Genomic DNA, 24744 nt, shown 5'->3' on the forward strand with positions numbered 1-24744 from the left:
CAAGCGAAGCTTTGCCAGTGTGTGGCTCCTGTTTTTACATGGCAGCCCCAGCTGGGGCTGAGGGTTAGCTCCTCCTGTCAGTGGGACACGCGCTCCCACCTCCGCCTCTGCCTCCTGGTCTAGAGAGCCGGAGGACTTCCCAGGAGATTGCTTTGCTGAGGGTGTATGACGGCCTCTCCCACCTCCCTCCACTGCGAGCCCCCTGCCCTGGCTTCCTTCTGCACCTTGCTTTGATCCTTGGTTGAAGGCCTGGGGGAAGGAGGCCCAGGAGTAGTGCCAGGGGTGGTTGTGTATTTGGCTTGTTTGCCCTGTTCTGCAGACTCAGGGCCCGGACCCCCCCCACCCCCCCCAGCCCTACGGAGAAGGCCTGCATGCATACATGCCTCCGGGAAAGACACTGCAGGTTTTCTCCACATCCGTGCTGTGTCATCCAGACACACACAGCCGTATGCCTCCTCTTCCCTAAAGCGTCCTCAGGAGATCTTCCAGTTTTGGTTCCTGTAGGCATCCTATGGATGGGACCCGGTTTTTTCCTACACATTTGTTTGTTATCTTTATTGTTTTGTTTTTCCCTCGTTAGGCTTTGCTCTAAGAACTGGAGAATTTTTTTTTTTTTTTAGGATTTTATTATTTGATAGACAGCGAGAGAGGGAACACAAGCAGGGGGAGTGGGAGAGGGAGAAGCAGGCTTCCCGCGGAGCAGGGAGCCCGACGCGGGGCTCGATCCCAGGACCCTGGGACCATGACCTGAGCCAAAACAAAGAGCCCGACACCCAACTGACTGCACCACCAGGCACCCTTGCATATAATTTCTCAGACTCCTTCCTGACCTTCTCCTGGTGTGGAAATGGGGAGCAGCGATCTTGGTCCGAACAAAGGAGAACTGGAAAGGCCCTTGGGAATCATCTCCTACAAATTAGGAATGAAGTAGGTGGGGAGGAGGGTGTCTGTGGCCTCGAGATGCCTTTCAAAGCTCGGGAATCACCAGGAGGCTGAGTTGTGTGATGTCTGTCCAGAGGCTTCTGGCACTTCTGTGCCTTCTGCCCCTGGCTTCTGGGTGCAGTGGAGTGGATCGTATAGCATCTCGCAGTCGCTGCGAGGGATCGTGTGGTCGATCGCTCATTCCACAAAACGGTGTTAAGTGCTGTGAGGAAAAGCAGCAAAGAGCTGTGGGAGAAGCCCTGAGGGTTGTGAGGGGGCTGGCCTTGCAAGTATGATTTTAGGAAGGTTCTGGGCCATCAAACCTGAGGATGTAAACTGTATGCTCTTCCTGTGTAACCGGAGGTTGCCTAGGGGATACGCTCAGGAAGGACAGGGCTCTCTGGTTTAGGATTAATTACTTACAGTGCAGGTCATGACGTGTGCACAGTATTCAGCCTGCAGATGTGTTTTGTTTGGAGCATATGGTCTTTTTAAAAAACAGGAAACTTTATGTCAAAGTCCAAATTTATAGCATATCTTAAAAAACCAGTCTGACAAAGCTGGCCCTGACGTCCTGGGCAGTTCCAGCCATTGGCTGACCTGGTGGCAGCAGCCTTCTTCCTGTGGGCTCCTGGTCCCTGGTTCCTGGCTGCCCTCCCTCCCCTACCCCCTGTGCCCTCAGGCCGTTGGAGAGTTTGCTCTGAAAATGAGTTAATGACATGAATTGTCATTTAAAATGAATTGAGTTGAATTTATGGATATTGAAGGACTTATTGCAATAAGCTTATAATATTGTGTGGGTGTCAGATCTTTTAAACAATGTCTCAAAAGTCAGTTTGCTTTGAGGAAAGGGCACAAGTAATAGTTTTGCTTCAAATAAACTTTCTAGCTCTTTCCACTGAGAAGACCTGAATGCTCATGCATCTGACTTCCACATCTGTGTTTCTAAGGACCATTTCCCACTAGAAGGACCAAGGCTCCTAGGAGAAATGAAGAGTAACAGGTTGGGGCCAGGGAAGGCATAAGATGTGCCTGAAACATCTCATACCAGCCGGCATCAGAGTGCACAGAGTTTCCCGCGGACATGTGGACAGAGTGTGGAAGCCAGCGTGAAGAGACCGCGTGAGCACCTTACAGAGCACAGGGGTAGCCATGGATTATTGCATGTCAAATGCAAATGTTATTACAATAACAGGGAAAAGAGAGTCCGTGGGACAGCGCTTTTCCTACAGAAGAATGCCGGCTGATCAGGACAGAAGGAGCCAGAGCCCGACAGTCACCTGCTGGGACGTCTCCAATGTGCTAACTGATTTAGGCAAAGATAGTCAGTGGAAGCCCAGACCACTATATGGAGGGTCACTGGATGGCAATATTCACACAGACCCAAAGTCTTACCTTACAGACTGTTTCTAATTACCAGGGAAAGATGGTACCACCTCAACCAAATGTCTCAGAATCACCAGTAATGGGCCTGCCCAACATCACCTGTGTGGGATTCCTGTCAGACATGTTTTATCTACGTCCAATCAGACAAATGCAAACAGGGGACATTTTACAAGAGAGCTGGCTGGGACCCTTCAGAACAGCGAAGGGCCGAGACTGCTCTGGGCAGGGGTTACCGTCGTAGGTCACACACAGGAGACTGGAGGGTCCGCGTGTTAAACTCTGGGTCACACACACGGCCCCTGAGGGCATGGTTGGACAGTGGGGAACTCTGAGTATGGGCTGTGGTGAGACAGTCCTGGGTTTGCTGATGTGAGTGATTGTGATCGTTGCCCCATGGTCACATCAGGAGCTATCTGTGTTCTCAGAGTTTCCTCCTCTGGTTCTGGGTGACAGTCTTAAGATATCCACAGCTTGCATTCAGATGGTCCAGCCTGTCCCTTGCAAATTCTTACGTGTGTATGGACATGGACGTGGGAGGGAGAAAGAGATAAAATGAATAGACAAAACAGTGTAAATTGGTGAATGTAGGTGAAGAGTATAGAGGTGGTCATTGTATTGTTCTTTCAACTTGTCTTTGGCCTTAAAAATATTGCTAAATAACTGTGGAGGGGAAAAGGCAGTTTGCCTTAATTTTAACTTGTTTATCCTTACCTCTAGTGAAATATTTACATGTAAAATTTTAAGTTAAGTAAGCTGTTCCCCTACACAGGGTTTCCTAACCACGGTGCGTGAATCCCTAGAGGATTGAGAGAGGCTTTATGAGCCTCTTGATACATGTGAAGTCTTAGTAGACGTGTGTTTTTCTTCGTGGAGGGCTTATCACAGCTCCCCTCATACCCTCACAGGGGTCCGTCCTTCAAATAGTTCAGAACTACTGCCCCAGAATTAGTATTTCAGACAGTATAAATTTGGTAATTTTGAATGTAATTCTCAATTTACATAAAACAAATCAACCTTTAGCAGATTCTTATAAAAAGTTTTGCTTCTATCAATTGATAGTTTAATGTAAGTTTATTTGACCGCAGAGACTCTGTTACTTAGAAACACACCATGACATTTCAATAGCATGATGCATTCCTTTTCTGTTCCAAACTAAGACGTGTTTAGTGCAATCACATGCTATTTTTAATGCAATATGCTTTCCCTTGTGTGGATTCACATTCTTCACATTTTGTGTAAAGGAAAAAATATGCTCGACTCTAAGTTTTGATTGTATCCACTTTCATGTAGAGAGAAATGTAACTTCAAAGAAGAAATAGTCATGCCTTTAATTTTCAGTTGTGTGATCACTGAGGCCTACGTACAGAGTTAGAAGCATTTGCTTCTTTGCAAATAACAGTGTGTGACAGACTAAATTCCAGCGTGGTGCACAGTCTCGACCCTTCCTGTTCGGCACATCAGGGCAGAGACATGTGAGTAACATGTTAGAGACATGTGAGTAACATGCTGAAGCATTCAGACGCACGGGCTCCGACGTGTGCTAACACATGACTGCCCTGTTGACAGTGCACTGCAGGGACAGCCACGAAATGCTCGAGCTCCCCCGGGGGACCATGTGGCCTGCCGCGCCCGGCTGCGTGACGGGGGGGCCAAGGCTTGCCTGCAGATGGACTGTATCCCTGCAGACCCCCTTGTGGGGTATCTGAGGCGGAATCTTACCTGCAGGACACCTTTCTTGATCACATACTCTTCTAGTTTGGCTGGCTATTTTAAATAGTTTTTCCTCCATTTTAGGTGTTATAAGTAATCACAGTGAATCACATTTATAAGTAAGACTTTCTCTTCTTTCTTATAATAATCAGGATTTTTTTCAAATCAGCTTCTAAATTACTCCTGTCTGTGACGAAGAGTAGTTTGGACTCTGTTGCATCCCACACGCACTGTGTGTTTATGGAGACCCTGGCTGTGCGTGCCTGCTTTCACTCTTCTCTGTGCGGAGGGTGTGAACAAAGGCTCCAGGTTTGGAAGAGCCGTGGACGTGCCACAGCGTCCTGCTGACCCCTGGCCTGTGCCATACGCCCGCTCCTGTCTCCACTATATTTCACAATCTAAGGAATCAATTACCTTGAATAATTAGTATCTACCATATTAAGAGTCCGGGCAGCCTTGAGCAAGTCACCGAACCTCCCTGCCTGCAGGTTTCCTGACACCTTATCAGTGAAGGAATGGATGCTCACCTGATCCTTTGTCCACCCTGTGCCCAGCACAGTCATGGGTGGCCCCTCATTTGACCTGTCCAGCAGCCTGGGGAGGTAGATGGTGTTCCCCCCAGTTTCATGGGTGAGGACACTGGAAATCAGAGTCTAAGTAACATGACCAAGTCCGCAGCTAATAAGGACTCTGGGTCAGAACCATGATACTTGTTCTTGATTTTTAACTGTAAGAGATGGACCTCATGTTCCTTTTTTCTTTTCTTTTCTTTTTTTTTTTTAAGATTTAATTTATTTATTTGACAGAGAGAGAGAGAGAGCGAGAGCAGGAACACAAGCAGGGGGAGTGGGAGAGGGAGAAGCAGGCTTCTTGCCGAGCAGGGAGTCCAATGTGGGGCTCGATCCCAGGACCCTGGGATCATGACCTGAGCCGAAGGCAGACGCTTAACGACTGAGCCACACAGGCGCCCGGACCTCGTGTTTCAATAGACTTCTGGATTTGCAGACCTTGGAGTCCTCTTGTATAGGTTAGAGCTGTCCAGAAACTTCTATTTCCATGTGTGTGTTTTTTGTTTTGTTTCGTTTTAGGGAGTAGGGAGGAGAGGGGCAGAGGGAGAGGAGAGAGAGAATCTTAAGCAGGCTGCATGCCCAGCACAGAGCCCCATGCGCTGTTCCATCTCATGACCCTGAGATCATGACCTGAGCCAAAATCAGGAGTTGGGCGCTTAACCCACTGTGCCACCCAGGCGCCCCTCATGCACACTTTTAATGTTTTTGAATTTTAGGTTGACTGAGGATCTGAATTTACATTCAGCTATGGACAGAAGAATAATTCAGTCATCTTCAGTCTGTAAATATATCTCCTACGAGGAAACTCTCTGTTTTCTAAATAAGGGAAGGAGGCGGAATAGATGTCAGAGAGGGCTTTAACCACCCTTTGAGGTTTCACTGAAACAGCACAATTTGAGCAGTTCCTTTTATGTCAGCATCCATGAACCTAGTAATTCATGGTATATTTAAATGATGGCTTTCGAGAACATAGTCGATGTTGTTATTATGCAGAACAATCAGTTGGTTACGGAGTATTACCAGTTGTCAAAGCACGGCTTAGTTGTTTATAAAATACTCTGTGTTTTCTGATGTCCATGTCAGGAAAATTTTTTTTTTTTTTAAGATTTTATTTATTTATTTGAGACAGAATGAGAGAGAGCACATGAGAGCGGGGAGGGTCAGAGGGAGAAGCAGACTCCCTGCCGAGCAGGGAGCCCGATGCGGGACTCGATCCCGGGACTCCAGGATCATGACCTGAGCCGAAGGCAGTCGCTTAACCAACTGAGCCACCCAGGTGCCCCATGTCAGGAAATATTAATAAGACAAATTATTCTTCATTAATTTTAGGACCCTGTATAAATCTTTTCCAGTTCAATGTCTCACTTTTCCTTTAAAAGTCCTCAGAGTTTGCAGATTCCTTTCTGTTTTGTTTAGGAACAGTGTTGATACCAGTGCTGGAGGGCTCATGAGCTGATCAGTTCAGACCTGGGTTCAGCAGTCAGTTTAGCACCAATTTGGTGCTCAGAATGGAGGGATCCAAGAAACAACTTGTCTCTGTTCTTCTAGTTTTACAGCCGTTTTGGAGAAACATGATATACCCGTGTCCGTCTGCTACGCAGCACCACACATGCAATAAATAATCAATGCACACCTAACTCATGATACAAGATTTGTCACCAGGGTGGTGGCACCTATCCCGAGTGCCAGGTGAGAGGGGGCCAGGCTTCTAGGCGTATCTCGTCTTGTACCCCAGAAGCTCCGTGTGGTCAGATGGAAACTGGCAGTGGGCTTGGCTCCTTCGCTCCCTTGACATCAGGAGCCAGCGCCCATTAGGGTTCAGCTCCCCTGCCCATCTCCTCTCAGAGTTGTCCTTGCCTGTGCATTCCCGTCTTTCCCAATCCTACTATTGTCCTGCCTGAACTCTGTGGCAACCCCCAAATTCAGCATGTTCTTGCCCAAACTGTCCCCTCCTGTCAGCCTCTCTGCATCGTCCCTGAGGCATGAGCTGTTCTCTCTGGCTCCCTTCTCTTGTGTCTCTTGGCTGGCAGCCAGCTGTCCCGGCATCACACCCGTTCCTATTTCTGCTCTTCCTCCTGTCACTTCTGCTGGTCTCACCGGCCCTGCCGTGCTGGCTCATATCCCTTCCTGACACCGTTGCTCTCTTGACCTTCCTCCCTCAGAGCTCACAGTGCCCTCGCTTCTCCTTGTGCTAAGTCTGCTCTCCTGAGCCCTCCTCACCTCTGCTCATCCCCTCCACTCTGCTGACTCAGATCCTATGTCAGGGTCCCTCAAGCCTGATGCTCTTCGCTGCTCTGAATTCAGTGCCAATTACCTCCCATATTGTACCACAGGCTTTCTTTGTTTCCCTGAATTTGTCAGTTCAGGGAAGCCATTTTTGCCTACTGCACGAGCCACCAGTAAAAGTTGGGGGGTGGGGTTATCTATCCTTTAGCTAATCATCTGTGGCTTAAATTTTCACATACTAACCAAATCTAAAGTTATCTTAAAACAAGTGTTAAGATTTATTAGCACTTCCCAATGAATTTTCTTAAAGAATATTTATTTATTTATTTATTTTTTGAGAGCGTGAGAGAGCACGTGCGTGCATGCAAGCGTGGGCAGGGGCAGAGTCAGAGAATGTCCAGCAGACTACTACTGAGTGTGGAGCCCACCACAGGGCTCGATCCCACGACCCCGAGATCGTGACCTGAGCCGAAATCAGGAGTCAGATGCTTAACCAACAGCCACCCAGGCGCCCCCCAATGAATTTAAAGGTTTATACTACGTACTATTGAATGGTTATTGGAATAATCACATTCTTACGTGTGAATGGGCTAATCATGCTGACCTCACTGCTCTGAGAAGTGTCCATATGTACGTACCAGAGGACACCGTGCAGAGGCAGATTTCAGCTAGCGCCGTGGGTAGTTTTTGTCTTTTTTTTTCTTCTTTTTAGATTTTATTTATTTATTTTATTTATTTTATTTATTTATTTGACAGAGAGAGGCACAGCGAGAGCAGGAACACAAGCAGGGGGAGTGGGAGAGGGAGAAGCAGGCAGGATGACCTGAGCTGAAGGCAGACGCCCAACGACTGAGCCACCCAGGCGCCCTGTCATGGTTTTTTTTTTTAATTGAAGTATAATTAACATACAGTATTAGCTTCAAGTGTACAGTATATTCAACATTCTACACATTATTCACTGCTCATCACGATAAATGTACTCTTAAGCCCCTTCACCTATTTCACCCCTCCCTCTCACTCACCTCCCCTCTGGCAACCAGTTTGTTCTCTGTATTTAAGAGGCTGTTTTTTTTTTTTTTGTCTCTTTTTTCTTTCATTCTTTGTTTCTTAAATTCTACATATGAGTGAAATCATACGGTATTTGTCTTAGTCTGGCTTATTTCACCTAGCATTACACCCTGTAGGTCTGTCTATGTTGTTGCAAATGGCAGGATTTCATTCTTTCTATGGCTGAATAATATTCCATTGTATATATATACCACATCTTCTTTACCCATTCATCTATTGGACACGTGGGCTGCATATCATGGCTATTGTAAATAACGCTGCAATAAAGATGGGGTGCATATATCTTTTCAAATTAGTGTCTTCATTTTCTTTGGGTAAATACCCAACAGTGAAATTACTGGATCATATGGTAGTTCTATTTTTAATTTTTTTAGGTACCTCCAGACTGTTTTCCATACTGGCTGCACCAATTCACATTCCCACCAACAGTGCACAAGGGTTCCTTTTTCTCCACATCCTCATTAACACTTGTTACTCCTTGTCTTCTTGATTTTAGCCGTTCTGACTGGCGTGAGGTGGTATCTCATTGAGGTTTTGATTTTCATTTCCCTGATGACTAGTAACGTTGAGCATCTTTTCATGTGTCTGTTGGCTATCTGTATGTCTTCTTTAGAAAAATGTCTATTCAGATCTAGTGCCCATTACAATTGGATTACTTGTTTTGGGGGTGTGTAAGTTCTTTATATATTTTAGATATCAATCCCTTATCAGATATATCATTTGCAAATATCTTCTCCCATTCAGTAGGTTGCCTTTTTGTTTCATTGATGGTTACCTTTGTTGTGCAAAAGCTTTTTATTTTGGTGTTGTCCCAGTAGTTTAGTTTTGCTTTCATTTCTCTCAGGAGACATAGCCAGAAAAACATTTTGACTGAAGTCAGAGAAATTACTGCCTGTGTTTTCTTCTACGAGTTTTATGGTTTTGGGTCTCTTTCAATCCATTTTGTGTTTATTTTTGTGTATGGGATAAGAAAGTCCGGTTTCATTCTTTTTTATGTAACTGTCCAGTTTTCTCAACACCATTTGTTGAAGAGACTCTCTTTTCCTCATTATATATTCTTGTCTCCTTTGTTGTAGGTTAATTGATCATATGAGGATGGATTTATTTCTGGGCTCTGTATTCTGTACTATTGATCAACATGTCTCTTTCTTTCTTTTTTTCAATGAGAAAGTGAGCACAAGTGTGCAGGAGAGGGAGAAAGAGAATCCCAAGCAGGCTCCACGCCCAGCATAGAGCCTGACATAGGGCTCGATCTCTCAACCCTGAGATCATGACCTGAGCCAAAACCAAGAGTCGGATGCTTAACCACCTGAGCCACCTAGGCGCCCCTCAGTGTGTCTCTTTCTGTTTTGATTCCTACAGCTTTGTAGTATATCTTGAAATCTGGGATTGTGATACCTCCTGCTTTGTTCCTTCTCAAGATTGCTTTAATAATTCGGCATCTTTTGTGGTTCCACACAAGTTTTAGAATTATTGTAGTTCTATGAAAAATGCTGTTGGTATTTTGGTAGGGATTGTAAATCTGTAGATTGGTTTGGGTAGTATGACATTTTAACAATATTAGTTCTTCCAATCCATGAGCATGGAATATCCTTCCACTTGTTTGTGTTGTCTTTAGTTTCTTTCATCAGTGTTTTATAGATTTTGGAGTACAGGTTTTTCACTTCTTTAGTTAAGTTTATTCCTAGATATTTTATTTTTGGTGCAATTGTAAATGGGATTGTTTTCTTTTTTTTTTTTTTTAAGATTTTATTTATTTATTTGACAGAGAGAGACACAGCGAGAGGGGGAACACAAGCAGGGGGAGTGGGAGAGGGAGAAGCAGGCTTCCCACAGAGCAGGGAGCCCGATGTAGGGCTCGATCTCAGGACCCTGGGATCATGACCTGAGCCGAAGGCAGACGCTTAACATCTGAGCCACCCAGGCGCCCGGGATTGTTTTCTTAATTTCTCTTTCTGTTGCTTCATTGTTAGTGTATAGGAATGCAAGATTACTGTATATTAATTTTATACCCTGTGACTTTACTGAATGCATTTATCAGTTAGAGTAGTTTTGTGATGGAATCTTTAGGGTTTTCTATATATAGTATCATGTCATCTGCAAATAGGGTAAGTTTTACTTCTTCCTCACCAATTTGGATGCCTTTTATTCCTTTTTCTTGCCTGATTGCCATGGCTAGGACTTCCAGTACGTGTTGAATAAAGTAATGAGATTGAACATCCTTGTCTTATTCCTGACCTTAAAAGGAAAGCTCTTAGTTTTTCCCCATTGAGTATGATGTTTGCTGTGGGTTTTTCGTATATGGTCTTATTAGGTTGAAGTATGTTCCTTCTAAACCTATTTTGCTGAGGGAATTTTTTTTAAGATTTTATTTATTTGAGAGAGATAGAGAGTAGAGCACAAGCAGGGGGAGGAACAGAGGGAGAGGAAGAAGCAGGCTCCCCGCAGAGCAGGGAGCCCCATGTGGGACTCGATCCCAGGACCCTGAGATCACGAAGGCAGACGCTTAACTGACTGAGTCACCCAGACGCCTCTGTTGAGGGTTTTTTTATCATGAGTGGGTGTTGTGCTTTGTCAGATGCATTTTCTGTGTCTGTTGAGATGATCTATGATTTTTATCCTTTCTCTAATTGATGTAATGTATCACATTGATTGATTTGCAAATATTGAAGCATCCTTGCATCCCTGGATTAAATCCCACTTGATCATGGTGAATTATTTTTTTAACATATTTTTGGATTTAGGTGCTAATATTTTGAGGATTTTTGCATCTGTATTCATCAGAGATCTTAATATGGACTTTTCTAATAATAGGGGACCTTAACACCCCACTTACAGCATCAATGGACAGATCATCCAGGCCAAAATTCAACACAGAAACAGTGGCTGTGAACAACACATTTGACCAGATGGACCTAATAGATATATTCAGAACAATCCATCTAAAACCAGCAGAATACATATTCTTTTCAAGTGCACATGGAACATTCTCCAGAATAGGGCACATATTAGGTCACAAAACAGTCTCAAGATTGAAAATATATCATGTATTTTTTTCTGATCACAACACTATGAAACTAGAAATCAAAAGAAAAAGTCTGAAAATTACATGGAGACTAAATAACATGCTGCTAACCAATGAATGGGTCAGCCAAGAAATGAAAGAGGAAATCAGAAAAGTACATGGAAACAAATGAAAACACAACAGTCCAGAATCACTGGGATGCAGGACAAGCTGTTCGAAGAGAGAAGTTTAGAGCAATACAGGCCTACCGCAAGGAGCAAGAAAAATATCAAATAACCTAACCTTACACAGAAAGGAGCTAGAAAAAGAAGAACAAAACCCAAAACCAGTAGAAGGAAAGAAATAATAAAGATTAGAGCAGAAATAAATGAAATAGAGTAAAAAGCAATAGAACAGATCAATGAAACCAGCAGTTGGTTTTTTGAAAAAGTAAACAAAATTGATAAACCTTTTACCAGGCTCATCAAGAAGAAAGGAGACAGAACTCAAATAAAATCAGAAATGAGAGAGGGGATGTAATAGCTGACACCACAGAAATATAAAGGATTATAAGAGAGTATTAGGAAAAATTATTTCCCAACAAATTGGACAACCCTGAAGAAATGGATAAATTCCTAGAAACATAAGCTCCCAAAACTGAAACAGGAAGAAATAGAAAATTTGAACACACCAGTAACCAGCAAAGACATTGAATCACTAATCAAAAAACTCCCAACAACAAATAAAAGTCCAGGACCAGACGGCTTCACAAGTGAATTCTACCCAACATTTAAAGAAGAGCTAATACCTATTCCCAAACTATTCCACAAAAATAAAAGAGGAAGGAAAACTTCCAAACTGATTCTATGAGGCCAGCATTACCCTGATACCAAAGCCAGACAAAGACACTACAAAAAAGGAATTTTTTTCTTTTTTTTCTATGTTAATGAAAGCAGTCATCTTAAGGAGTAATTAACTTTGACTTGATGAGGCTGACTCTCTAGTTGACGTGTGGGGTCAGTGGACAGTGCAAGCCCACAGAGAGGGCATTGGACCTTGCTCACCTCTGTTGGTAGCACCCACTATACCAGGTGCCCGGCGCCCACTCAGGTGTCCAGACTTTCCGCTTTTTGGACTTCAGTCAGAAGAAGCAGAGTAAGTCCAGGCTCAGCCACACGCCCCATGTTGCTTCCAGGTGGCACCCACCGACTCTTGCCGCAGCGTCCTCACCTGTGCTCCCTCAGTCACCTGCTTTCCCGGGTGTTTCTGGTCAGAGGACAGCAGCCCCACCCCACTGTGGTGGGGCTGCAAAGGAGCAGACGTGCCAACTAGACCTCCTTGCCCAGCACACAGGGAGGCTGGCCATGTTCAGGCAGCTGTAATCCATGCACCTGAGAAGCCTTTGCTCCGGCCAAGGCTCTCCAGCCATGTGTTGTAGGAGTGAAGGGGAGTTGGGCCAAGGGTTGGGGAAGGACCAGGGACTTAGGAGCATGTTCTTTGTGAATCTTAAAACTTGGTTTGTGAGTCAGATAGCACCTGTCCATTGGTTCTAAGAAAAAGCATGGGAGGGCAGGAGCAGCTAATCTTTCTGAAGGTAGCAAAGTTGCTCTGTCTGAAGGAGAGTGCACTTCTTCAGGGACATTTCCACCTCAGGGCGCCACAGACCCCTTGAAAACCACTGATCTGTTCCAGACACATTATTTTATGATTGAATCAAGTGATCCCAGACAAGTAAAATGGCTGTAAACTAATCATTGGAGATCAAGGTGGGCACCCAGGCCTGATTCCTGGTATAGTTATTTCCTTATAATTCCAGGCTTTACGTGTCTTTGACCATGTCATATCTTTAGTGCTTTTTTGTAATAATCTTAAGCCATATCTCAAAATTAAAAATATGGTTAGCATTCTTTGTATGTATGTGCAAAGATGACACACCATTAATATTTTAGGTCATAGCTACACTAGAACTTTCTATGTGTTAGTATGTGTTACATATGTGTTAGTAATTACAAAATATTTCTGAAGCCAAGCAGAACATCTCTTTGTTTTTAACGTTATATCATGAAGAATGTTTGCTATAAAGACATTTATCACTCTTTTTTTTTTAAAGGAATTCAAACTTCCTATCCAGGACATGATGAAATTTCAAGGCCGAACAAGTTCATTGCTAGACATATTTTATATTTAAGTTATAAAATCAGAAATAAAAGTGTCTTCCAACTTAAGAACAACACTTCCTTCAGTCACTCTGATTTTTAGCCTTCCAGGAGACTGTTCTGGCCGGGTGTCCCAGCTGCACAGTGCGGTCTTCACGCACACTGGCGCCCGGGGTCACTGCACACCTACCGTGGGGCAGCACCCCGTGGCAGCTCATGGGGCTCGCACACTCTTGAGACCCGGGGTCTGGGAGCTGAGGACCCCAGCTTCACCACAGCACCACCCTGTTCTGCTGACCTCATTGCCCTTGGTTGGCCTTGATGTGACTGTCTCTCTGATGTTCCACTTATTTTCCCTTCCACACTGTGTGTTCCTAGAGAGGAGAGACCTCTTCAGTTCTGTTTATTCCCGTCTCTCTCTAGAACAGCATCTGGAACACAGGTTCAAGTCAGAAGGAGAAATGAGTGCAGGAATGGCTCAGTATCTGTCTACATTGTCCCAGGGTGCAAACTCTGTTGACTCACCTTAAACTTTGCTGCCTAGACTGCCTTAAACGATTTATGTCAGTACATTTATATTCACACAGCAGGAAGTATAACGGAAGGGTTCTTGTTAAATAGATGAATGACTGTATCTTCTTGTTTTTACCTGTCTCACATTCAACTTGGCCAATTTAAATTCATTATGCTCCTACTTTCCTAAAGTGCTTATAAATCTCAACTTTTTGTTCCATAAGATTCTGCTTCTGCTCTTAGCCACCTGCCCTGATTCTAACAGCATTCATCTTATTGTTGTTATTGTTCATGTTACAATCTCAAAATCCTAGCTATTACAAGAGGGTGCTTAGAAGGAAGGGCTTAGAAATAAAATTAGCATGGGGTGCCTGGCTGGCTCAGTCCATGGAGCATGACTCTTGATCTCAGGGTTGTGAGTTCAAGCCCCACACTGGGTGTGGAAATTACTTAAAATCTTAAAAAAAAAAAAGGGGGGGGGTGCCTGGGTGGCCCAGTCAGTTGACTCAGTTTCGGCTCTGGTCGTGATGTCAGGGTTGTGAGATCGAGTTCTGCACTCAGCAGAGAGTCTGCTTGAGATTCTCTCCCTCTGCCCCCCCAATGCCCCGTGCATGCGCGCTGTCTCTCTCTGTCTCTCTAGAATAAATAAATAAATCTTTAAAAAAATAATAAATAGAATTAGCTCAAATGGGATAAAATCAAACTCACATCTTAGAAAGTTGCTCAGGAACTAGATTTGGGGGCGCCTGGGTGGCTCAGTCGTTAAGCGTCTGCCTTCAGCTCAAGTCATGGTCCCAAGGTCCTGGGATCGAGCCCCGCGTCGGGCTCCTTGCTCAGCAGGAAGCCTGCTTCTCCCTCTCCCACTCTCCCTGCTTGTGTTCCCTCTCTGCTGTCTCTCTCTCTGTCAAATAAATAAATAAAACCTTAAAAAAAAAAAAAAGGAACTAGCTTCGGTGACTATGCTGGTGGCTGTCACTTTGATCCGGAAGGTTGATAATAAGTGCACTCACCTGCATGCCACACTTTGCAGATGTTTCTCATGGCTCCCCGGTTCTCTGACAGCCTGTGAAGTGGGGCTGGGAGCTCCCGCGGGTGGGGAGACAACTGTTACAAGATCGGGTCACTGAAGTTTGAAAAGTTAAAGTGATCTGAATATAAGCTCCTAGTCTGGTGTTTTGTAGACACAAAATTGAGAGCAACAAGAGAAGTCAACACAGTTTCTATATGTGTCCTTTATAAATTATTCTAGAAATAATGACAAAAGATCATTACATAATGAAAATTTTAATACCATATGGTTTTGGTAGGTTCTAGTACATGGTAAATGCTAAGAACTTTCTGTTAAATTGAACTGAATAAAAGGATACTTGTGAGCACGTTAGGGCAAAGAAGGTAGGTGCTAACAATGACCAATGGAGCAAAAATTTTCAAAAATGCGTGCCTTGGGTTTATATTTATAAGGTTGTAGCACAAACAATTAATATATTTTAAGCAAACTCCACTACTTTCCATAAAATCTTTTGATCTTGAATAAAGAATAATGAGGGTGCTTAAAATTTTTTAGACTGACACAGAAATTTTAGACTTGGAGAAAAGTTTCAAAAATAGTGTAGAATTCACATATACCTTCCTATAATGTTAATAACCAGTATGTAACCATATTACAAGTCTCAAAACCAGGAAGTTACATGACAGTAGTGTTTTAATTTCACATGTGAGGAATTAGAGCAAAGCCAATCGCTAAGTATATTATACAATAATTATAGTATAGGATCTTATAGAAAATGAGTAGATTATTGTTTTAACAGTAGGATAATTAACAGAACACTAGTTCATAAATTCCAGCTATTTTTTTTCTCTCTCATACACTTCTCGGTCTTGAACCGTAACACACATAATTTTTAAAGGGACTTTGAGTGTTTCGGCTGATAGCAATACTCAGGTCAGTTGTAAAGGACATACTTATTTTGCTCCAGATTTTCCCAGTCTAAGTCAACAGTGAATAAAATCCTGTTCTCTAAGGAACCTTGCAGTTAAAGGGCTTTTTTTCTGGAGTGTGAGGCTGAAACTTTCCCTAAAACTGGTGGAGAAGTAAACTTGGGGTATGTTTTGGTTGTTTCTCTGTGGGGTGGCAAGTCAGGTGGGGCCTCACTTATCAATGACAAACGCTGCTGCAGCAAACAGAGGAGTGCAGGTTCCAAGGGATGAACAAAAACCTGGAATTACTTGATATTTTGAGGTTTAAGAACTATACTTGAGTATGACCTTATGCATGCAAATGCATAGGATGATATTTCTCTTGTTTTAATATAATTGTTTTCAAGGTGAAGATGCTCCAGGGTCGAATCACCATCTTCTTCAGCATTGCAAATTTGTTCTGGAAGAATATTCCTGAGGAAAAATAGATGTACAAGTCATAAACGGTCCAAGCAGTATTCAGGCTTTATCATTTGGAGTTAAATTGTACATTTGTTTAAAAATGTTTTTTTCTCTCTTTTTTTTTTTTTTAAAGATTTTATTTATTTGAGAGAGAGAGAATGAGAGACAGAGAGCATGAGAGGGAGGAGGGTCAGAGGCAGAAGCAGACTCCCTGCCGAGCAGGGAGCCCGATGCGGGACTCGATCCCGGGACTGCAGGATCATGACCTGAGCTGAAGGCAGTCGCTTAACCAACTGAGCCACCCAGGCGCCCTAAAAATGTTTTTGTTGCTAAAATAAAACTGGATCTTTTTCTGATAGACTAGAATAAATTTCAAATATGTTAAAGATGTGAAAAATGAAGCCATAGGAGTAGAATAAAGTATACCCTGGGAGTGGGGAAAAAATCTCCCTTGACTCAAAAACGAGAAACACTAAAAGAAAAGAATAAATTGACTACAGGCATTTTTAAAATGCAAAGTTAAGAGACATGGCAAACGAGGAGAATGTTGCAAGTTTGCAACTTACATCACAGATACAGGGCTAATGTACAAAGCCCTCTTAAAAACCTATGCAGAGGGCGCCTGGGTGGCTCAGTTGGTTGAGCGACTGCCTTCGGCTCAGGTCATGATCCTGGAGTCCCTGGATCGAGTCCTGCATCGGGCTCCCTGCTCGGCGAGGAGCCTGCTTCTCCCTCTAACCCTCCCCCCTCTCATGTACTCTCTCTCTCTCTCATTCTCGCTCTCTCAAATAAATAAATAAATCTTTAAAAAAAAAAAAACCTATGCAGAAAAAGAAGAGGGGGAAATGCCCGGCTAACCGGTTCACCGAAGAAAAAATGAAATGACATGGGAACATGAAGAGATGCTTAGTTTCATTCATGATAAGACAAAAATGCATACTGCGAGTATCCTGCCACACCACCGCCACCGACCAGATTTGCCTCCCACAAAAACATTCACAAGCTCATTAACGTGGTCCGGTCCTGGGGCTGTGCAGGACCCCCATCCCCGGCTGGAGGGACCAGGACCAGGGACCAGGCAGCATCTCCCTTCACTCAGCTAGGAACCTCGCCCAGAGTTAGGCCAGAAAATGTAAAATGCCGTCCAAGGTTATGCATTATGGATTGTTTGTAGTAGTAAAAGAAAGGAAACAAGTAGGTGTCTGTCTGTAAGGAACTGGTTAAATGGCATACTGGTCAGTTGTAAAAAGAATAAGGAAATTCTCTGTATATTGGTAAAGAGTGATAGGATATACTGATAATCTTTAAAAAGTAAAGAGTAAAAAAACAGAGAGAGAGAGAAAAGAAAAATCTTTCTGTGTCATAATTTGTGTGGGAATTGTGGAAGGGGATGGGGAATATGAATGTGCATGTATGCGTATATTTGCAAACAGAAATACTGGGAAAAACTACAAAGTAATTTTAAAAGAATTAACCTATGGGCAATGATGGAGTATAGCATATGGGACAGGCTAAGAAGAAAGACTTCTCTTCATATACCTTGTTACAGTTTTGCCTTTGGAATTTCATAAACGTTTAATATAGTCAAAATAACATTAAATAGGAAATAGCAATTCCTAAAAACCAAAAACAAGCTAAAGCCCTTATCAGAGTGTCAGGTCGTTGACATGTTGTCACAGAGAAAACCGTTGTTACTTCTGCCACAAGTCCTCGAGGCACATATTCTAAAGACAAACAGAGAGCTCCCTAAGACACCGTATACTTCATCCAGTACTTTTGGGGTTATAATAGTGGTATTCTTACTTTGAAACTATTGTTTGTATATTGTAAGATAGTTAATGATGTTGGGAACCTAGATTCCTAGTATAAGATAAACAAATTTAAAACAAAGAATACTCTATATGGTTAAATTAGAATTGGGAACATCAATATGAAGTCCTGTTCTTTTTCTTTACAAAATACATATTTCCTGGCAATTCACTGCAAGGCCTTGAAACAGTAACACCACTTTGGAAAAGGAACGTGCCTGGTCCCCAGCTTGGGGCATGTGATGTGAATGCTGCTCCCAGTGAGGGGGCCCTGGGGACCTCTGAAAGAAGGCTGTCACAGGTGCGCAGTAGGGGCGGGGAAAGTGCGCGCCCAGGACCAAAGAGGGCTACCACCCGCCAAGGAGTGGGGCTTAGGAACAATATAGTTGATTAAAACATTCTGAATATATAAAACCATAAGTTAATACTGATTATCCAGAGAAAGAAAGCCAAAAACAAAATAATAAAACAAACACTTAGGCACCAAATTTTTTTCCTGAGACAGCCTCTGTTAACTTTTTTTTTTTTTTAAAGATTTTATTTATTTGACAGAGAGAGACAGTGAGAGAGGGAACACAGCAGGGGGAGTGGGAAAGGGAGAAGCAGGCTTCCCACTGAGCAAGGAGCCTGATGTGGGGCTTAATCTCAGGACCCTGGGATCATGACCTGAGCCGAAGGCAGACGCTTAACGACTGAGCCACCCAGGCGCCCCATCTGTTAACATTTTAATATATTGTATAGTCCTTTCCATTCCTACTTATCACATACGTATCATTTTTTCCAGTTTTATAAAGACAGCATTAACATACAGTATGATATTAGTTTAAGGTATACGACATGATTTGATATTTGTATATATTGCAAAATGATCATCATCATTATATTAAGTTTAGTTAACATCTGTCAGCTCACATACATATTTGTAGCCAGCTTCTTGGTCTGATTGGACATTTAAAGGAAAGAACTGGGCATTTGTCTTACCTTTAAGTGACCCTAGCTGATTAAAAATCCTTTACAAAGGAATTCCAGCTACTAACAGATGTGTGAAGGGTAACAAAAGTAGTGAGTCACTATTTTGTTGCCCCTAAGGAAATAAGTTTCAAGCAGCACTCATCTGTGAGTGAGACCCTTGGTTCAGAGGTGAGGAAAAAGGTATTAATGGAGATTCCAGACTGTGACCGCCTGAATCCCACCAGAAGGGGGACAGACGTGTGCGTCCTCATGCAGCAAATAGGAAGCACAGAGCACAGCCTACGACGTACGCAGCCAAGCAGCTTTTAACTGCATCTTACAAAGCCTTCCCCACACGCACCTCTCTCCCCAGCACTGTTATACACCCTTGACTCTTTTTTTATTACTATGTTCAGTTGTCCACTGTACAGTACATCATTAGTTTTGGTGTCGTGTTCAGTGACTCATTAGCTGCATATGTACACCCATGACTCTTTCCCTCTGTGTTTTAGGAATTCGTGTTTGGATTGTAGAGACAGAGAAAAGAGGAAGGGGTGTGCTCCTCAGGGACAGGAGCCCACCTCAGACTGGCTACGGCTGCATTACCATAGCATTCCACAGTCATTCTGGAGTCCTTCGTGCTGTCCAGGCAGACAGAAAACTGGGTCCCCAGAAGTGAGAAAAGCTGAGTCTCAATAATTTTATTCGGAATTCTACCTTTGGAAAAAATCTAGATAGAATCAGTTTTAATTTTAGCATATATTTAAGTTTTGTTCTCTACAGAGTAGAGTTTTTAAAATTACACATGGAGGTAGAAGCAGCATAATCGTCCGCCTCCTGGGTTCCCAGTATCACGCAGTAATATTCTGTTCTAAAGGGTTTTTACTGGGAAAGTTTGCAAACCTAGACACACATAGAAAACTATGATGAATCCTTTTGTACCTGCAAACATCTGCCAGTTTTGTTTAATGTGGCCTCTTGTCCTTTTTCCCCTTATAAGTAAATCCCAGACATCATGTCGTGGTTGTTGAATCATATCCTCTGTCAGCCACACCAATTTTAAACTGATACTTGAAAAAGCCAAAATTTACCGTATCTTGTTGTTGTTCAGCCTCAGAAAATGTAGTGCTTTCATTTCCCGTACTCCAGGTGGTATAGATTTTAAGTCATTGTGATCCAGAAACAGCTCTCTCAGAGAATGATAAGCCCCATAGAAGGAGACTCGGTCCACTCCGTCATCAGAGAGTCTGTTAAATGACAGGTACAGGTACTCTAGGCCTGGCTCCATGTGGCCAAACACATAGCCGGGGATGCGCTCGATCTGGTTCCCAAGGAGTACGAGGTGCAGCAGGGACTTGGGCAGGTAGGAAGGGACGTGGTAGAGCTTGTTGTAGGAGAGGTCGATGGACTCCAGATTTCTGCAGCAAAGAAGGATGAGCGGGGCGCAGCGTAAGGCAGGAACCATGAGCTCCGGGCTCGGACAGGGCCGTGTCCCTGCCACCGCCTGGTTTGCAGTAGTGACTCCTGCATGAGGGGGGCTGTGTGGTGGCCTGCCCCATCTGTCCGCGAGGCTCACGTTCTTACCTGGGCACTGCACCACGGCTCCTGCTCCGCTCTAAGGAGCGCAAGGTTCAGAAAGAACCACTCTCTAGGGTCAAATGTGAATTGGAAACGAAGTCCAGTGTCCTGGCTTTTGTCAAGCTGCTTCTCCCTGAAATCGCCCCTGGTTCCAGCAAGGACATGGTGGTAGTGTGGAATCTGCATTCTTGCTGCACGCCTGATCTGATGGCCTGCCATGCGGGGGCTTGTGGTGAAACGGAGCTCGTGTTCGGAGCTTCCCCTGTGGCTTCTGAGTCGCCCGGCCACCACCACGTCCTGCTGGACCCGGCTGGCCCTCCACACCCTCTCCTGCCCCTGAAAGGTGCCCGTTCCCTCTGTTTCACCCAGATCCCTCGTGCCCTCGACACACAGCCCACCCTGCCCCTCCTGACAGGCAAGATCCCCTTCCCTGCGTCCTTGCCAGGAGGATGGATCCTGCTTCCAGCCTTCCCTGTCAGGCCAAGCACTGTTCGGACTGTTTTCTAAGACTTGAGATGGAGAAGTGCTTTGGAGGAATGAAGACAGTGTGGCGTAGGACAAGGGAACCTGGTGGTCCCATGGCAGGGTGGGGCTGGGGGAGGCAGGGATGGTCTCTCTCCAACTTCACGGCCACCTGTGAGGTGGACAGACCTCGGGTCCCTCGCTGCCCTCGGGTACCTCACTGCTTGGGTTCGCGCACGGCCACCCCAACGCCAGTCCCACCATACACGATATGAGCTCCAAGCACGTAACCAGGTTCTGGAGAGGAGGAGGCTCACGAAGGAGGGGTGCCACCACTAAGCTTGCTCCCCCACGTTCAGACCCTGTGAGTAACAACAGAAGGAAGAGACTGTCTAAGAAAGGCGAAGAGCAGCGTCTACTCACTCTTGATTTATCCAGGCTAGAGGAGCAATCCTGTTTTCCTCAATTTTATTATGACGTAGCACAATGACATTGATTTTTCTGGTGTGGTTGAAACAGATCTCAGTTATTTCTTCAATTTGGTTATTTTCTAGGTATAATTCCTATAATTAAGAGAAAAGACTGTTTTTCTTTGTGTTGGTTGGTACATATATTCAGCTACACAGAGATGAAAATGGTAGTGTGGACTGTTCTCATTAGTATTATCTGGAGAGTCTTCTGCTCTTCCAAGTGAATTCATTGTTGTAAGTTGTCTTATTCTATCTAATTAGTGAAATAAAATGTACCATCTTTCATGGTCATGGAATTAAATGAATTTTTTTTTTTTTTTTTTTTTTTGAGAGAGAGAATGAGAGAGAGAGAGCATGAAGGGGGAAGGGTCGGAGGGAGAAGCAGACTCCCCGCCAAGCAGGGAGCCCGATGCGGGACTCGATCCAGGGACTCCAGGATCATGACCTGAGTGAGCCAAAGGCAGTCGCTTAACCAACTGAGCCACCCAGGCGTCCCTAAATGAATTTTTTAAATCATAAAATGTTGCAAAATACAGCATACCATAATAATTGTATAAAGTTCTCTAATGTACAAAACTTACTCATGTAAATTATCTCATTTGGCTTCAAAACCCTAGAAAATTGTAGAAATGGTCATTCCTGTTCAGTAGTGGAGATGCTCGGGCCTGGAGAGAGGATGCCCAGGAAACACACGTATCGCCCCCCACCCCCTCAATCTAGGGCAGGCGACTTCCACCAATCCGTGCTGCCTGTCAGGGTTTTAGACTTGCCTGTATTATAATTAATTTAATTAAAATCAATTAACCTTCATTTAACGTCAGAGTAAAGTTGCTAGAGCTATTGTTTTCAATAGCAAGCTGCCTTCAAGTTAATTCATTTGGCATTAGTGGGAATTTTTCACTCAAGAAGCTTGGAAATCAGAAGTAGACATTGGTGTATGTCTTCAATGTAACGTTCTATTCTGTTGTAGTAATTTCCCCTTTTCACTTAATTTTGGTATTTATTAGATATGATTTAAGCAATTTTTAGCTTTTTGCTTTTCATACATATTTATAGAGGTGAACCAAATCAGTGGTACCCAAACTTGGTTGCAAATTAAAATCACCTGAGAGCTCTTTCAAGTTACTGCAGTCAGAGCACACTCCTCCGCACGCTAGATAGACTCTGTGTCTGTGAAGAGGGCCCTGGGAGAGGTTGGGGCACACACACCTGTGTGGACACTGCCTCCCATGCCAGGGAGACGGGCCGTCTGGAGACACATTGCTCCTCCATACTCCATACATACATTCAGCTTGTGTGTGTTTTACTATGTGCATGCATTATGTATTAAAATCTTAATTTAAAAAATTATAAATTACTGACCCTACCCTCCAAAGAACCTGGTTGAGGATGCCTGGGGTAGGGTATGGAGTCCATATTTCTTTAGAATCCAAGAGATTCGGACGTAAAGCCCAATATTGGAACCTCAATCTTTACAATTTGGACAAATTCTGAACTGATATGTTAATCTGCAAATAGGAGGATGAGGAAAGGAGGTGGTGTGTCTCCGCATCAGACCCAGGCTGCAGGCTCTGCTGGCCCAGCGGGCCCACAACTGTGGGAAGCTCCATCCTGCCTTCCTGCTGAGTAATCCTGCGTGCGGAACCCTTCAGAGCAGTCAGCGTGGGCACAGGTGGGTCTGCCAGACCTCTGCTCTCACGGCTGCAAGTCAGGCGTGCACTGGGCAGTGAGGGCCCCCAAAGTGTGTGAAATGTGTCCCTTGCTGCAGCGAGGAAGGCCACAGACCTGGGCCCTGTGTCGGAAGGGCAGTGCTCGGCCCCGGTGGGGGCTGGGCAGAACTGGGAAGCTATTTTGCAAGTTGTAGTTTCTGTTGAAATTCTCAGCTCTTCTTCCCCGTTCTCTCCCCAAGAGCTGTCAGTAAGACCAACTTTCACTTTATTGAGGGTCTCTACTAGTAATTACAATTTTTACCCATAGTTTTGTATTGTTTGAAGAAACAACAGTGCTATAATTATAGCAGAGTATACAGCACCAAAATGGACTTTAACATACATCACAGTAATCTTTTAGAATAATGCTGTTTGTCTTATTGAAGTGTACTGTACTACAAATGTAAAACATTGTTAGAAAGATACAGGTACCTCAACAGAAGCAGGAAGACCCTGTGGTATAATTCTGAATTTATTTCTTCCCAGACGCAGGTAGGATAGGTTCTTCAAAGATTTGAAAGCCAAGGGATTCACATTGGTTTCACTGAGCTTGTTTCCTTCCAGTTCTAGGGTGACTAGTTGATTCAGGTCTATAAAAAGTAAAATGTAATTTTCAGAATATTAGGAAGACCAAAGGACCATGCAGTTTCTGTTATTTTTCAAAATGTCATGTGAAATGTTCAGTTATTTGGAGGGTGAATGTCCCTGCTTTCCTGGTATCCCCCCTGCAGAGCCTTCTCTCAAGTGCTCTGCACACCCCAGATGCTGAGCTCAGTCAGAACTGGTTGCTGGACGCGTGATCCAGGGGAGGGGCGGGCCTGCCGAGAAGTCCCCATGCTGTAGGATGTCTAAGGAACAGAAGCTGAGTGGGGCCGCCCTACAGGGGTGGCGGGGGCCGAGCGGGGACTCAGGATGCAGATGGGCCAGCAGTAGAAGGTTGTGGAGGTCACTTAAAGCCTTTGCAAAGATGTGGATGTGCATATGACACGGCAGCATCACTGGGGTGCGGGGGAGTGTGAGAGCACTCTGCCTGGCAAATGTCAGTCTCTGGACAAGGGAGTTACAGCAGTGAATTCCCATCACACTTGTTCACTTCCTGGCAGATAGTGCAGCCAAATGGAATTTTGGAAAGGAGAATGATCAAGAAAGGATTCTCCACGCACTCAGACTGAGCTACCAAGAAAGGCCCTTATACAAACAAGTTTTCCCTGCATTGTTTCTGCTGGCCTTAGGAGTGGTATGATCCAGATCACTTGGAATCCTACAGGAGAATGGACAGCTCAGCAGTGATGATACCCAGAAGCATCTGAGTCCGACATTTAGGGTGTAACTCTGGAGTTTGTTCAGTGGCCAAGATTTCTAGAGTAGGAATGTTTTCATCTTCAACTCAAGTCATGGGCATTGCACTGAATGCTCTGTACGGCTCTGTTCCTACTCTTAGTAGGCACATTAGAGAAACAGGGCATTGTCCAAGCGTGAGCAGGGGACAGGACCATCAGGGGTGCAGATCCCCGGTGCTGAGGACCACAGGAGGGGTGTGGACATGGGGTGGAGCTGGGCTCCCAAGGACAGGAAGACCTAGGTGGAAACAGGAGGCTGGGGCAGCCAGATGAACATGGGCAAGTAAGCACCCATGTGGCTGCGCTCAGCGGTAGGAGAGAGGCCCGCCTTGGGTGGACCGTCTGCTAAGGGGGGTGCAGGCCTTTCGTGCACCAGACAATAAGGTCTGACTCTCCTCTTCAGGCAGTGAGGAGCCCTGGGCAGGGACAGAGCGATAAAATACCGACCTGGCAGTTGTTTCAGCATCAGCTGAAGGGCTGAGAGGAAGTAGGGA

At 44.4% G+C, this 24744-nt stretch overlaps 2 protein-coding genes across 4 annotated transcripts in view; one reads left to right on the forward strand and one right to left on the reverse strand.

Annotated features, from left to right (window-relative positions):
- CENPP (centromere protein P) overlaps positions 1-24744 on the forward strand; it is a 238457-nt gene that overhangs the window by 153317 nt on the left and 60396 nt on the right. The gene's annotated exons all lie outside the window — the stretch shown is intronic.
- Positions 14581-24744, reverse strand: part of ECM2 (extracellular matrix protein 2) — a 32977-nt gene continuing 22813 nt past the window's right edge. The window contains exons 7-10 of one of the 2 annotated variants that reach the window (XM_045882070.3): positions 23343-23500; positions 21155-21294; positions 19783-20109; positions 14583-15944 (exon numbers count right to left, since the gene is read on the reverse strand). In XM_045882070.3, coding sequence (XP_045738026.1) covers positions 15776-15944; positions 19783-20109; positions 21155-21294; positions 23343-23500 — 794 coding nt within the window. In that variant the 3' untranslated portion in view covers positions 14583-15775. Of the gene's footprint in view, positions 15945-19782; positions 20110-21154; positions 21295-23342; positions 23501-24744 lie in introns of both variants that reach the window. The other variant, XM_045882071.3, reaches the window with a different exon arrangement.

This window comes from Mirounga angustirostris, unplaced genomic scaffold (assembly GCF_029215605.1).
Source record: "Mirounga angustirostris isolate CCGP_5_RB_7025 unplaced genomic scaffold, mMirAng1.0.hap1 SCAF_15, whole genome shotgun sequence".
Lineage (NCBI taxonomy): Eukaryota > Metazoa > Chordata > Mammalia > Carnivora > Phocidae > Mirounga > Mirounga angustirostris.